Genomic DNA, 14,102 nt, shown 5'->3' with positions numbered 1-14,102 from the left:
GCAGAGGACTCATATTTTATTATATTACTATTAGTAATCAGGCACAAAGGTGAGAAATGCGGTCCTGAACCTATAGTGAATTAATAAGCCCTTTCCTAGCCCTTGATTGAAATAATAATGGTGCCGTACACTTTCTTGGTTTTGTTTATGACTATATGACTCAGTCAGTAAAACCAGATCATTTTAAAGTATAATTGCAGACTCTTTCCCTGTTCATTCTTCAGATTCCAGTCTTCCAAAAGGGGTTCCTCAGGTCCACAGGAGGCAGAGAAATTATGAACTGCTGTTTAAAATGTGAAGAAAAATGTGTAGGGAAAGAAGACATAAAAAACCCACAAAACACCAAACCTGCTAATCAATATCCTAACAATCGAACTAGTCTCTCCTGCCAAGCATAGAAACTTCTAAGTAAGAAACTCCTAAGCAAGAAACTCTCAGAGAGACATCATGTTCCATGAAATGCTGTACTGTCACCAGCTTAAGTCTATGCATGTCATCTTTAACTTGGTTCCTTCTACACTCTTCCATGGTTTTCATCTTTTTGCATACTGTTTCCTATGCCCTTACCACTGTTCCTTTTTTTCCTGGTTTATTTTGGTTCCCTTCCCTGAAGCCTCGTTCACTTAATAGACATTTCTTCCACAAAGTATTCATCTTAAGAGATTTGTCCCAGTTCTTGAAGGTATTTGCAGCAGAAATGTACCCCAAATAATAATAACAAACATTACCAAACTTCCAAATCTAAAATATTTTAACATCAATTAACAATCTCTGTGTCTTTGTTTGTGCCGCTTACACTAAAAAAAAAAGAGGAAAAAGAGAAGAAACTTGAGCTTCTGCAAATCTTAGTTGTCTGAATTGAATGTTACTCTTATGTAAGGCATTTGTCTCCTAGCTGATTGATCTTACACTGTCACCAAATATTTTGTAATTGCCCTCCTTTGGGATTCCCCATGGCTTGGATGTTCATCTTTTTGGAGTAGGTGTTATTATGGCTTTTATGGTATGACACTGTAGCTAGGTAAAATACACAGTTCAAATGAAAACCGTGTTCAAAAGTAGCAAAGAAGAAAGTGAATTGCAGCATATGAGACCAAAAGGAAAAAAACCCAAACCTTTTGTCATAACAGCACATGAATGTATGAGTAATGTGCGAATTTGTTTAAAAGGGGGAAAAAAAAAAAAGAGTACTCAGTTATTTTTATGTGGGGTGGAGCCGTAAATGAAGTACTGTTGTTTTAATTTTAGAGTACAAATGTATGAGGAAGTAGGTTGCAGCAGTTGTTTCACATTTAATTATTTCTCAAGTTGCAGTCCAGCTGAAAAGTAGTGATAGAGTAGTGATTACTGCTGTTGTCTTGAGTGAGTTATGTCATGTTATACTGTCCTCTGCACCTGAGCTGAACTGGTAGAGACCTCTTTTATGCTGTTGTCTTCTGCTCTGATTTGCAGTCTCCTCTAGCGACAGCTTGCTGGACCTGGAAGCACACAGAAAATGGTAGGTTAAACTTTCATTTTAAATTTGCTCTTAGACCTCTTTGACTGGAACTGTCATGGAAGAGTTTCAAGAACATATTCTCCTTTTCTGCTTTCTAAATGTCCGAATTTACTATTGTGGTTAGAAGATGCAATACATAATGACAGGATAGGAAAGCATTTATTGATGCTAATACTAACTGGCTAGCATTTAATTATACTACTGTGCTACAGAATGAGTACAATAATGTCTTTACTAATTTCTATAACTTCCTGAGGTTTTCTCTTCTCCCTAGCCTTTCCCCTTTTCTCCTCTTAAAATACTCATGGAATACCTATAGAAAAAATTCCTTCAGAAATCCCTAGCTGTTTTGTTTCCGAATATTTGAAGAATACCCTAAATCACTATGGGCTTGTGCAGCACGTGCTAGTTAATATCAGCAGATTAGTGCTTTTGGACTTCTTATAGAGCCAAGCATAGATCACAGAGAAAAGGACAGTTACCATGCATAACTGGCTGTAATTTTAAACTAGCTTCTGATTGCAAAGACATTGCACAAGTCAGCATTGCTTGTTTCTTCTAATTAAAACCATCATCTTTTTCATTTGTTCTGGTGCTATAACAGACAGAAGGTGTTACACATGCAAATAGTTAGACACAGCACCAGAACTGTAACAGTTTACAGTTAAAATAGCGAATGCGTTGAAAAGGTATCAGGAAACAGAAGGATATACAAAGAAACAGCACAAAGATGGTAGGAGCCAGGCTGGCTCTGCAACACCACTTAGGTTCCTAAAAATACTGCAGTACGTGAGAGTTCAAAATCTGAGCATTGCAAACATCTCAAAAGGCATTTTTTTACTTCTTAAGAAATCTACAAACATATTTGTGAAGACTTTTAAGGCCTAGATTCATTGCACGTAATTTTAGGCATCTAAACCTGCAGTGTTTCTCTCTGGTGTGTAGTCAGGCAGGGCTCCCTCCATGTTTGGAGCTGAGCGGTGCCTGCAGAGGGGCTTCTCTTCTCGCTCCCGCTCTCTCTTGAATGTCAGTGCAGCCCAGGATGATGACACTGAATTGAGGAACTTAAAATGCTTAAAGTGCTTAAAATTAGGTGCCTGAGTGCAGTGGCCAGGTTCATGTAGAAAGTTTGTGGCAATCTAGACTGCAGTCTCACCATGCTCTGGTCCTACTCTAGTGCTTGGACAGAAGGTTTTAATTTGGTTTAGCAAATCTTTAACCGTTGATTCTGATTAACTTTTCCTTAAGAGCAGCAAATCTGTGGTTTGACCCCCAGTTAGCAGCAGAGGTTTTCCTTCCTTATTTTAAAGGAAGACAGAGTGCTGGAGTTTGATTTGCAGCAGTTGTCAGTATTTCCCTCGATGGCTGCAGGTACCGTGTCCGTGGCTGACGAGGGCGATACGTCACGGTCTGCTGTGGCGTGCATCAATGGGTAAAGGCAAATGGCACCCAGGCGACGGAGCAGCAAGTCCTGCAGTGCAGAGAGTCTCTGTGGTTTCCCTGGCACCTCTCTGCCATGCTCCATGGGCACCTGCCTTGTCTAATGACCGTGGCCCCTGGGGTACATTGGTCTGGAAAAGCAGGAGACAGAGGTAGACAGGAGCTGGGGTATCAGAGGCCATTCAGTTAGGATAGACACTTTCATTTTTTATTAGTCTAATAAAGTTTTTTTGCGTGCATAATACATTGTGTCCCTTGGAAAAGAAGGAAGGCAAAATATTTACAACATACCCAGATTTTTCTTTGGTAGTGTTGCTTTTCATTCAAAGAAAGACCTTCAGTTTTCCATGTAATTAATACCAGTTGCAGAGCCCTTCCTTCTCCCTCCTACATCCCTTCCCATATTAGTGGAGGAAAAAAGAGTTCTAAAAAAAAGCTAGAATGGTGGGAGGAAATGAATGCATTTATCTTCTCCAAATAGGCTCTCCTCTTACTCTGATTATTCTCAGTCATCATATTCATCCAAGTGCTTGTCTACACTAGAAAGTCAGAAAAGTTAATCATCCTCCAAAGTTGATTGGTTAGACCCTACTGAAGACACTGGTGAACTGTCTTACCCAGTGGCCTGGTCTGAGTGAGTTTCCAAAGCAAATTGCTGTAAACCAAATGAAGGTTATTTTGTTTCTTAACAAATGACTTCACAGGAGCTGAAAATAATGAAATGTAAATTCACAGACATAGCCTGGTTAGTCCAGGTTAGCTTTCCCTGAGTAATTGTATGACTGATAGTCATGGCTACCAGCCGGGACATTTAATTGCATTGCCTTTTTTCTGGGAATCTGCTGAAAAGAAGAAAGCACCATAGCACTTCCTGGCAATGGAAAAGGAAGTCATGCTAGAGGAAAAGCTGTGGAGGAGTACAGCACCAGGTTGCTGATATGAATTTCACATGGCAGTATACTGAATTCAAGGTCTGCAGTGGACCTCTACATTTTTTCCTTCCATATTGAAGCTTTGTATTCAAAAGTTGACTGAACAAATCCCAAAAGTGACTCCATTTGGCTGCTGAATCTAGACAGCAGAAGCGCGGTGCAGCGTGAGACTTAATCTAGCTTCTCTCGCATTTGCTGCCCTGCTAGTCACTAGAGCACTCTTCCAGATACACAGATGCATAGGTAGATTTAGCATAGTTATCTAAGGTAATGCAGAAACACAAAGCTATACAGGGGACACAGTGGTCTAAGTAAACATAGCATGAAACAGGAAGCCTCAATTAATCTCCAAGTCTGTGTCACCTACAAGGCATGTCTTAGGCAACACTCAACAGGGTTTTCACATACTGTTTGAGCAGGTCTTTATCTGTTTTTGTGTCTCTGCCAAAGAGAAAGAGCATTCTGTGTATCTTGAACACTTTACCTAATCATCTGATTTTCAGCTGTATAACTGGGTATTCACATTTAGTCAATATTCCATGTGTGGTGCTTTAGCCCAGCTGGCAACTAAATGCCACACAGCTCCTCACTCACCCTCCCCCACCCCTAGGGGATGGGGAAGAGAATTAAAGGGGAAAAGAGAAAGAGACCTGTGGGTTGAGATAAGAAAAAGAAAATAATAATAATAATAATAATAATAATAATAATGTATAATAATATATACAAGCAAGTGATGCACGGTATAATTGTTCATCACTCGGTGACCAAGGTCTGTCCTATCCCAGGTAATGATCCTGAAACAGGTAAGTCCCAACACCACAATCCCAGACAAGCAAGAGGCCTGAAAAGAAAACTAGAGGGAGATAGAACTCTGATAGTCAGAGAGTGAGAGCCCCAGGCAGAACAAAAGCCCTTCTATCCGGTCAACTGTCATCTATATACTGGGTATGATGCATAATATGGAATAATTCATTGCCCAATTTAGCCCTCAATCCTAAGCCTAAATTCGAATCGTAAGTGGAGCTGTGGACCCTTCATCCTGGCCATGCTCCCCCCCTCAGTCTGTTGTGCTCCTGCACACTGGCAAGAACACGACAAGCTGAAAAGTCCTTGAGGTCTCAGTGCCAATTGTAAACATCATAGAATCATAGAATCATAGAATGGTTAGGGCTGGAAGGGACCTTCAAAGGTCATCTAGTCCAACCCCCCTGCAAGGAACAGGGATATCTCCAACTAGATCAGGTTGCTCAGGGCCTTGTCCAACCTGGCCTTGAACGTCTCCAGGGATGGAGCATCCACCACCTCTCTGGGCAACCTGTTCCAGTGTTCTACCACTCTCATAGTAAAAAATTTTTTCCTAATATCCAACCTGAACCTACCTCCCTCTATTTTAAAACCATTACCCCTTGTCCTATCATAACTGGCCCTCCTGAACAGCCTCTCCCCATCTTTCCTGTAGGCCCCCTTGAGGTACTGGAAGACCGCTATAAGGTCACCCCGGAGCCTCCTCTTCTCCAGGCTGAACAGCCCCAACTCTTTCAGCCTGTCCTCATAGGAAAGGTGCTCCAGCCCTCTTATCATCTTCGTGGCCCTCCTCTGGACCCTCTCCAACTGGTCCATGTCCTTCTTATGTTGGGGACTCCAGAACTGGACGCAGTACTCCAAGTGAGGTCTCACGAGGGCAGAGTAGAGGGGGAGAATCACCTCCCTCGACCTGCTGGCTACGCTCCTCTTGATGCAGCCCAGGACGCGGTTGGCCTTCTGGGCCGCAAGAGCACATTGCCGGCTCATATCGAGCTTCTCGTCCACCAGTACTCCCAAGTCCTTCTCCTCAGGGCTGCTCTCGATCCAATCACCACCCAGTCTGTATTTATGCCTGGGATTGCCACGACCCAGATGTAGGACCTTGCATTTGGCCTGGTTAAACTTCATGAGGTTGGTACGGGCCCACCTCTCCAGCCTGTCAAGGTCCCTCTGGATGGCATCCCTCCCTTCCAGCGTGTCGACAGCACCACACAGCTTGGTGTCATCGGCGAACTTGCTGAGGGTGCACTCCATGCCACTGTCCACGTCACCGACAAAGATGTTGAAGAGGGCCGGGCCCAACACGGACCCCTGAGGGACGCCACTTGTGACCGGTCTCCACTTGGACATTGAGCCGTTGACCACTACTCTCTGAGTGCGGCCATTGAGCCAATTCCTTATCCACCGAGTGGTCCATCCATCAAACCCATGACTCTCTAATTTAGAGAGAAGAATGTCGTGCGGGACAGTGTCAAAAGCTTTGCACAAGTCCAGGTAGATGACATCCATTGGTCGACCCTTGTCCACCGATGCTGTCACCTCATCGTAAAAGGCCACCAAGTTGGTCAGGCACGATCTGCCTTTGGTGAAGCCATGTTGGCTGTCACCCACCACCTCCTTGCTCTCCATGTGCCTTAGCATGGTTCCCAGGAGAATCTGCTCCATGACCTTGCCAGGCACAGAGGTGAGGCTGACCGGTCTGTAGTTGCCCGGGTCCTCCTTGTTCCCCTTTTTAAAAATGGGGGTTATGTTCCCTCTCTTCCAGTCATCGGGGACCTCGCCAGACCGCCACGACTTCTCGAATACAATAGCCAGTGGCTTGGCAACTTCATCCGCCAGTTCCTTCAGGACCCACGGATGGATCTCATCAGGTCCCATGGACTTGTGCACCCTCAAGTTCCTCAGATGTTCTCGAACCTGGTCTTCAAGTACAGTGGGCGGTGGTTCATCCTCACAGTCCCTGCTAGTTCTTTCCACAGCTTGGGTGGTAAGACAAGAGGCTTTACCATTGAAGACTGAGGCAAAAAATTCATTGAGTACCTCAGCCTTCTCTATGTCCCGGGTAACCAGAGCACCAGTATCCTTCCGGAGGGGGCCTACATTCTCTTTGGACTTCCTTTTGTCCCCTACATACCTATAGAAGCATTTCTTGTTGCTTTTTATATCCCTTGCCAAATTCGATTCCTTCAGGGCTTTAGCCTTCCTCACTTGATCCCTGGTCACTCTTACAGCTTCTCTGTATTCCTCCCAGGCTATCTGTCTCCGCTTCCACCCTCTGTAGGCTAACCTCTTCATTTTCAGTTGGTCCAGGAGCTCCTTGCTCATCCACGCCGGCCTCCTGGTCTTTTTGCCCGACTTGTTCTTCGTCGAGATGCACCTCTGCTGAGCTTGGAGAAGGTGCTCCTTGAATGTGGACCAACTTTCCTGGGCCCCTCGTCCCTCCAGGGCCACCTCCCACGGCACTCTGCCCATCAGGTGCTTCAAGAGGCCGAAGTCCGCCTTCTTGAAGTCTAGGGTACAGAGCTTGCTGAATGGTTTCCTTGCTGCCCCATGGATCTTGAACTCCACTGTGTCGTGGTCACTGCAGCCAAGGCTATCCTTAAGTTTCACATCAGTGTGCTATCAACATTCTTCTCATAATGAATCCCAGACTAAAACCAAAACACAGAGCTCTTCTGGCTGCTAAAAGAAGAACTAACTCCGTCCTAGCTGAAACCAGGATGCCATGCACAACTAATCCTGGTTGTTCAAGAGCATTCTGTGTGCCATGCATCTCCAAGCCTTCAACAATGAGTTTTCCAGGGAGAAATTATGATGATGATGATTGTGGGTTTTATTATCTTTAGACCTCTTGACCAGCACCAGACACAGGCAGTTAAGAAGCTGTGCAAGGCAGCAAAATGGTCATGGTCCCTCTGCCTGTACTAGGCAAGCCAAGGCTGGCAGCCTGCTTGCCTGGCTGGCTGCCTCTGGCCAGAAGGACAGGGTTTCTTTGACATTGACTGCTGCTGAGCAAGTAACTAGTATGTTGTGACATATTAAAAGCTTATTGGTGTTCCCATAATACACACAAAATCTGTGAAGTAGGCAAGACCACAAAGACTTGACAGACAGAGAGCTTTTTTTTGAAGATTCTTTAAATACCTGTAGGATTTGGGCTCTGATTATTAGTCTTCTACGGAACATGTTCAATCTTAAATATGACTTTGATTTTAATTTTTACACTTCACATTGATACAGTGCCCTCTTAGCCCTCTGTCCTTATTGGACAGTGAAAATGCAAGCTGGTATTAAACCATATGGAAGTATAGCCATTGACTGTCTTAGGTCAACAATACATCCATTCTAACACTTAGAATCATAGAATCATAGATTGGTTTGGATTGGAAGTGACCTTCAAGATCAACTAGTTACTACCCCTTTGCCATGGGCAGGGACACCTGCCACTAGATCAGGTTGCTCAAAGCCTCATCTAGCCTGGCCTTGAACACCTCTAGGGATGGAACAGCCACAACTTCTCTGGGCAACTTGTTCCAGTGCCTCACCACCCTCAGAGTGAGGAATTTCTTCCTTACCTCTAACTGAAATCTAATCTTTCAGTTTAAAACCATTATCCCTTGTCCTATCACTACATGCCCTTGTCAAAAGTCCCTCTCTAGCTTTGTTATAGACCCCTTTAAGTACTGGAAGGCTGCTGTAAGGTCACCCCGGAGCCTTCTCTTCTCCAGGCTGAAAAACCCCAACTCTCTCATCCTGTCTTCATAGGAGAAGTGCTTCAGCCCTAAGATCATCTTCGTGGCCCTCTTCTGGACTCGTTCCAACAACTCCATGTCCTTCTTGTGTTGGGGGCCCCAGAGCTGAATGCAGTATTCCAGGTGGGGTCTCACAAGACTAGAGTAGAGGGAGAGAACCACCTCCCTCGACCTGCTGGCCACGCTTCTTTTGATGCAGCCCAGGATGTGGCTGGCTTTCTGGGCTGCAAGCACACATTGCCGGCTAGATACACCTACTAGACACTCTTTCATGTGGGCACGAATGACATGGCAAGCCAGAACATGGGCAGAATCAAGCAATACTACAAAGCTCTGAGGGTGTGACTGAAAGGAATTGGTGCTCAGGTTATCTTTTCCTCTCTTTTACCAGTTAGAGGAAAGGGTGCAGGCAGGAACATGCAAATCAACACCTGGCTACGTAGCTGGTGTTTTCGTCAGGGTTTTGGCTTTCATGATCATGGCACACTTTTTGATGACTATAACCTGCCTGGGAGAGATAAGATCCACCTGACTAGAAAAGGCAAAGGAATCTTTGACAACAGACTAGTGAGCTTGGTGAAACAAGCTTTAAACTGACAAGCCTGGGTAGCTGGGGTGCGCAGTGGTGCCACCTGTGAAGTTGAATGCAACAGGGGAAAAAGTCAAGCCAGTCAGAGCAGCAATGAATGTTCCTTAGCCATCTCAGTGTGGATAGGGTATGGAGATCCATGCAGCAGCAAAGATGCAAGGCTTGTTGATGTGTTAGAAGAACCTGAGAACAGTCATACAAGGAGCAGGGCTTCTCCTCCCAAAAAGGTGGCAGGATCAATAGCCCAACTGAAGTCCATCTACATCAATGCACACAGCATAGGCAACAAACAGAAGCAGCTGGAAACCATTGTGCAGTGGGAAAACAGAGGTACAGTTGCAATCATGGAAACGTGGCTAGATGACTCACACAACTGGAGTGCTGCAATGAAAGGCTATAAACCCTTCAGAAGTGATAGGCATGGAAGGAGAGGTGGTGGGGAAGCCCTGTATGTTAGAGAGTGTTTTGACTGTCTAGAGCTTGAGGACGGTGATGAAAGGGTTGAGTGTTTATGGGTAAGAATCAGAGGGAAGGTCAAGAGGGCAGATACCATGGTGCTGGAGGACATTGGGGTACTGGCGTATGTCCAAAGAAGGGCAACAAGGCTGGTGAAGGGTCTAGAGCACAAGTCTTATGAGGAATGGCTGAGGGAAGTGAAGTTGTTTAGTCTGGAGAAAAGGAGTCTGAGGGGAGACCCTATCGCTCCCTACAACTACCTGAAAGGAGGTTGTAGCAAGGTGAGTGTTGGTTTCTTCTCCCAAGGAACAAGTGATAGGATGAGAGGAAATGGCCTCAAGTTGCACCAGAGGAGTTTTAGATGGGATATTAGGAAAAAAATTCTTCACCGAAAGGGTTGTCAAGCACTGGAACAGGCTGCCCAGGGAAGTGGTTGAGTCACCATCCCAGGAGGTATTTAAAAGACATGTAGACGTGGCACTTAGGAACATTGTTTAGTGGTGGACTTAGTAGTGTTAAGTTAATGGTTGGACTCCATGATCCTAAGGGTCTTGTCTAACCTAAACGATTCTATGTTTATAGTCTATGATTCTAAGAATCCTTATGATAATGTGAAATTTGCATTAGGCACTCACCTGTTAGCTTGGTCTTGAAAATTTATACTAGCTTTTAAGTGACTATAGATTTTCTCTTGCATATGCTTTGAAAATTAACTTTGTTCATTTACGCTATTATGCAATGGTAATCTGGTGTATGTTTAACACTGCTTGTTTCCTCTTAAAAAAAAGGAAAATTCACAGAGATGTAGCCTTTAATCATCTGCCTTGTCATTTTTTCAGTGGATTTTTTTTTTTGTGATTCATTATTGAGAGAGTGATATTTATCTTAACACTACAATATTTAGTGATAAGAAAGTAAAGGAAGCATTTGAAGAAATACTGACATATACCTTCCTCAAACTCATAATCCTACCTGCACATCCACTTCTAGCTATCATGAGAGACAGGACTCCAGGTTAGCTGTATATTTGGTCTGACCCAGTACATGGTTGATATGGTGGCCTATGAGATGTTCTCATTGCATTAAATTAATAAAATTTAATTGCATTAAATTAATACCTAGCTGTTTCCTTATTTTTAGGTACCTCGTGCAAAGGTGCCAAATGCATTGTCATTTGTCTTGCTCTTCCTATTTCCGATGCTGCTGTCAGGAGCTTGGTTTCCAAAAAGCTTACCCTGTGATGTTAAAGCCTCTGAAGGTACTGTGGCAGTGGACTGCACTGATCGGCGTCTCATGGAAGTCCCCAGAGGGATCCCTGAAAACGCTACCAACATTACCCTGAATATTAACCATATTCCCCATATCTATCCAACATCCTTCGCTCATCTTGAAAACCTTGTGGAGATAGACTTCAGATGCAACTGTGTGCCTGTCAGAATGGGGCCCAAAGATCATGTGTGCACCAGGAGACCAAAGATTGAGAATGGCAGTTTTGCTGCCCTGACAAAATTGAAGTCATTGTATCTGGATGCAAACCAGTTGTCGGAAATACCCCGAGGTCTTCCTACTACTTTAAGTCTTCTGAGCCTGGAAGCGAACAGTATCTTTTCTATTCAAAAAGCCAATTTGTCAGAGCTAGGAAACATAGAAGTATTGTATCTGGGACAGAATTGTTACTACCGTAATCCATGTAATGTATCATTTAAAATTGAAAAAACAGCCTTTCTGGAGCTGAAAAAATTAAAAATACTGTCCCTGAAGTCTAACAACTTAACTCATATTCCACCCAATTTGTCATCTACTCTAAAGGAATTGTATATTTACAATAACATGATTCAAGTGATTCAAGAACATGATTTAAGCGCCCTTCACAACCTAGAAATTCTTGATCTAAGTGGTAATTGTCCACGTTGCTATAATGCCCCTTATCCTTGTATTCCCTGCCCCAAGAGCACAATTGAGATACATTCAAACGCTTTTCATTCCTTGAAAAATTTAAGAATTTTGCGACTTCACAGTAATTCTCTTCAGAGCATACCTAGCAGCTGGTTTAAAAACATCAGGAATCTCAAAGAGCTTGACCTCTCCCAAAATTTCCTCATAAAGGAGATACGAGATGCTCAGTTTTTAAAACTTATCCCCAGCCTTGTAGTGCTTGATCTGTCCTTTAATTTTGAACTGAAGATGTATTCTCCATCCTTGAATCTGTCTAAGACATTTTCTTCCCTCTCTAACCTGGAAATCCTGAGGCTCAGGGGTTATGTCTTTAAAGAACTGAGAGAAGGAAATCTAGATCCATTGCTCAGTCTTAGAAATCTAACAGTGTTGGATCTTGGAACTAATTTTATTAAAGTTGCTGACCTGGGAGCGTTCGAAAAATTCCCAGCCCTTAAACTCATAGACCTCTCAGTAAATAAAATTTCTCCTTCTTCGAGTGAAAGCAACTTTTATGGATTTTGCTCTAATCCTAGGATTTCACTAGAGCAATACAACAGGCAAGTATTACAAGAGATGCATTATTTCAGGTACGATGAGTATGGGCGAAGTTGCAGGTCCAAAGAAAAAGAGGCTACTTCCTACCCACTTTCAGTTAAGGAGGAATGCCTGAACTATGGAGAAACTCTGGATTTAAGTAGAAATAACATATTTTTTATTAACCCTTCAGACTTCCGTAATCTTAGTTTCCTCAGATGCCTCAACTTGTCGGGTAACGCAATAAGTCAAACTTTAAATGGAAGTGAATTCTACCACTTGTCTGGATTGAAATATCTGGATTTTTCTAACAACAGGATTGACTTGCTATACTCAACTGCTTTCGAAGAGCTAAAACATTTAGAAATTCTCGACTTGAGCAACAACAAATACTATTTTCTGGCAGAAGGTGTTACTCATGTGCTTAATTTTACGAAAAACTTAGCCCATCTGAAGAAGCTGATGATGAATGAGAATGAGATTTCTACTTCTCTTAACACAGGAATGGAAAGTCAATCTCTTCAAATTTTAGAATTCAGAGGAAATCGTTTAGATGTTTTATGGATGGATGGGAATGCTAGATATCTGTCATTCTTTGAGAATCTGACTAGCCTGGAACAACTGGATATTTCCTTCAACTCTCTTGGTTTTTTGCCTTATGGTGTTTTCAAAACTATGCCTCCACAACTCAAGGTCCTCAACTTAACAAATAACAGGATGAAGAGTTTCAACTGGGGACACCTCCACTATCTGAAGAATCTAGTAACTCTGGACCTCAGCAATAACCTTCTGACTACTGTTCCCCGAAAACTATCCAATTGCTCTTCAACACTCCAAGAACTGATGCTCCGAAACAATCGCATTCATCAGCTAACCAAATATTTTCTCAGAGGTGCTTTTAAATTGAAATACTTGGACCTCAGCTCAAATGAGATCCAAGTAATTAAGAAATCTAGCTTCCCTGAAAATGTCATTAACAACCTGAGGATGCTGCTTTTGCATGGCAATCCTTTCAAGTGCAATTGTGATGCCGTGTGGTTTGTTTGGTGGATCAATCAGACTCAAGTGACTATTCCTCTTCTGGCCACAGACGTGACCTGTGCTGGCCCAGGGGCACATAAAGGAAGGAGCGTAGTTTTCTTGGATCTGTATACCTGTGAGCTGGACACCTCATATTTGATCCTATATGCTCTGTCAGCTTCAACTGTCCTAGGCTTTATGGTGTTGACAGTGACAAGCCATCTCTATTTCTGGGATGTGTGGTATATTTACCATTACTGCACTGCCAAGTTGAAGGGCTATCGGCGTTTATCTTTACCAGATGCTTGCTACGATGCTTTTATTGCCTATGACAATAAAGATACAGCTGTGAATGAGTGGGTGCTGACAGAACTCGTTGAAAGGCTGGAAGATCAAAAAGCCAGACAGTTCAATTTATGCCTGGAAGAAAGGGACTGGCTCCCGGGACAGCCGGTCTTTGACAACCTTTCCCAGAGCATTCAGCTGAGCAGAAAGACTATATTCGTGCTGACCAACAAGTATATTAAAAGTGGTAGCTTCAAGACAACATTTTACATGGCCCATCAGCGACTTCTAGATGAAAAAATGGATGTCATTATCTTGATATTTCTTGAGAAGGTTTTGCAGAAGTCCCGGTATGTCCAGTTGAGGAAAAGGCTGTGCAGAAGTTCTGTCTTGGAATGGCCAACTAACCCTCGATCTCAGCCCTACTTCTGGCAGTGTCTGAAAAATGCAATAGCTACCAGCAATACCCTGGCTTACAACAAGCTACTCCAAGAAACTGTTTAGCTCTACCCTTCTCTGTAAATATTGTTAAGATTCATGGGAAATGAGAGATCCTAAACTTCATTTGGAGGAACTGTCAAAGTGTTGAGGAGAAATGTAATTGTGATATTATACCCCGAAAGAAATGCACGATTAGTCCCAAAGCTGATAGTTCACTTGTTTTGCCATGACAAGACTGAACAGAAACTGTTGTCAGCACAGATGTTTAGCTGGCATGCACCTTGCTTGGCATTGATTGCTGCACAGCAAGAGATGATGCACTACCCACTGGAAGTCCCTGGTTTAGAAGAGAATCACCACTTCCAGCTTTCAGTTCACTGGAGGCCTCCAGCATCTCCTGTGGTTGGGTCAAG

At 43.4% G+C, this 14,102-nt stretch overlaps 1 protein-coding gene across 1 annotated transcript; it reads left to right on the top strand.

Annotated features, from left to right (window-relative positions):
- The first annotated feature begins 1,369 nt into the window (after positions 1-1,369).
- Positions 1,370-13,752, top strand: TLR7 (toll like receptor 7). Its single transcript, XM_086609356.1, is given in 2 exon segments — positions 1,370-1,498; positions 10,612-13,752. Coding segments are annotated over 2 exon segments (3,270 nt in total).
- The last annotated feature ends 350 nt before the right edge of the window (positions 13,753-14,102 follow it).

This window comes from Tauraco erythrolophus, chromosome 1 (genome assembly GCF_009769465.1).
Source record: "Tauraco erythrolophus isolate bTauEry1 chromosome 1, bTauEry1.pri, whole genome shotgun sequence".
Classification (NCBI taxonomy): Eukaryota; Metazoa; Chordata; class Aves; order Musophagiformes; family Musophagidae; genus Tauraco; species Tauraco erythrolophus.
The sequence above is the reverse complement of the archived record's forward strand: the minus strand, read 5'-3'. Positions and strand labels throughout refer to the sequence as shown.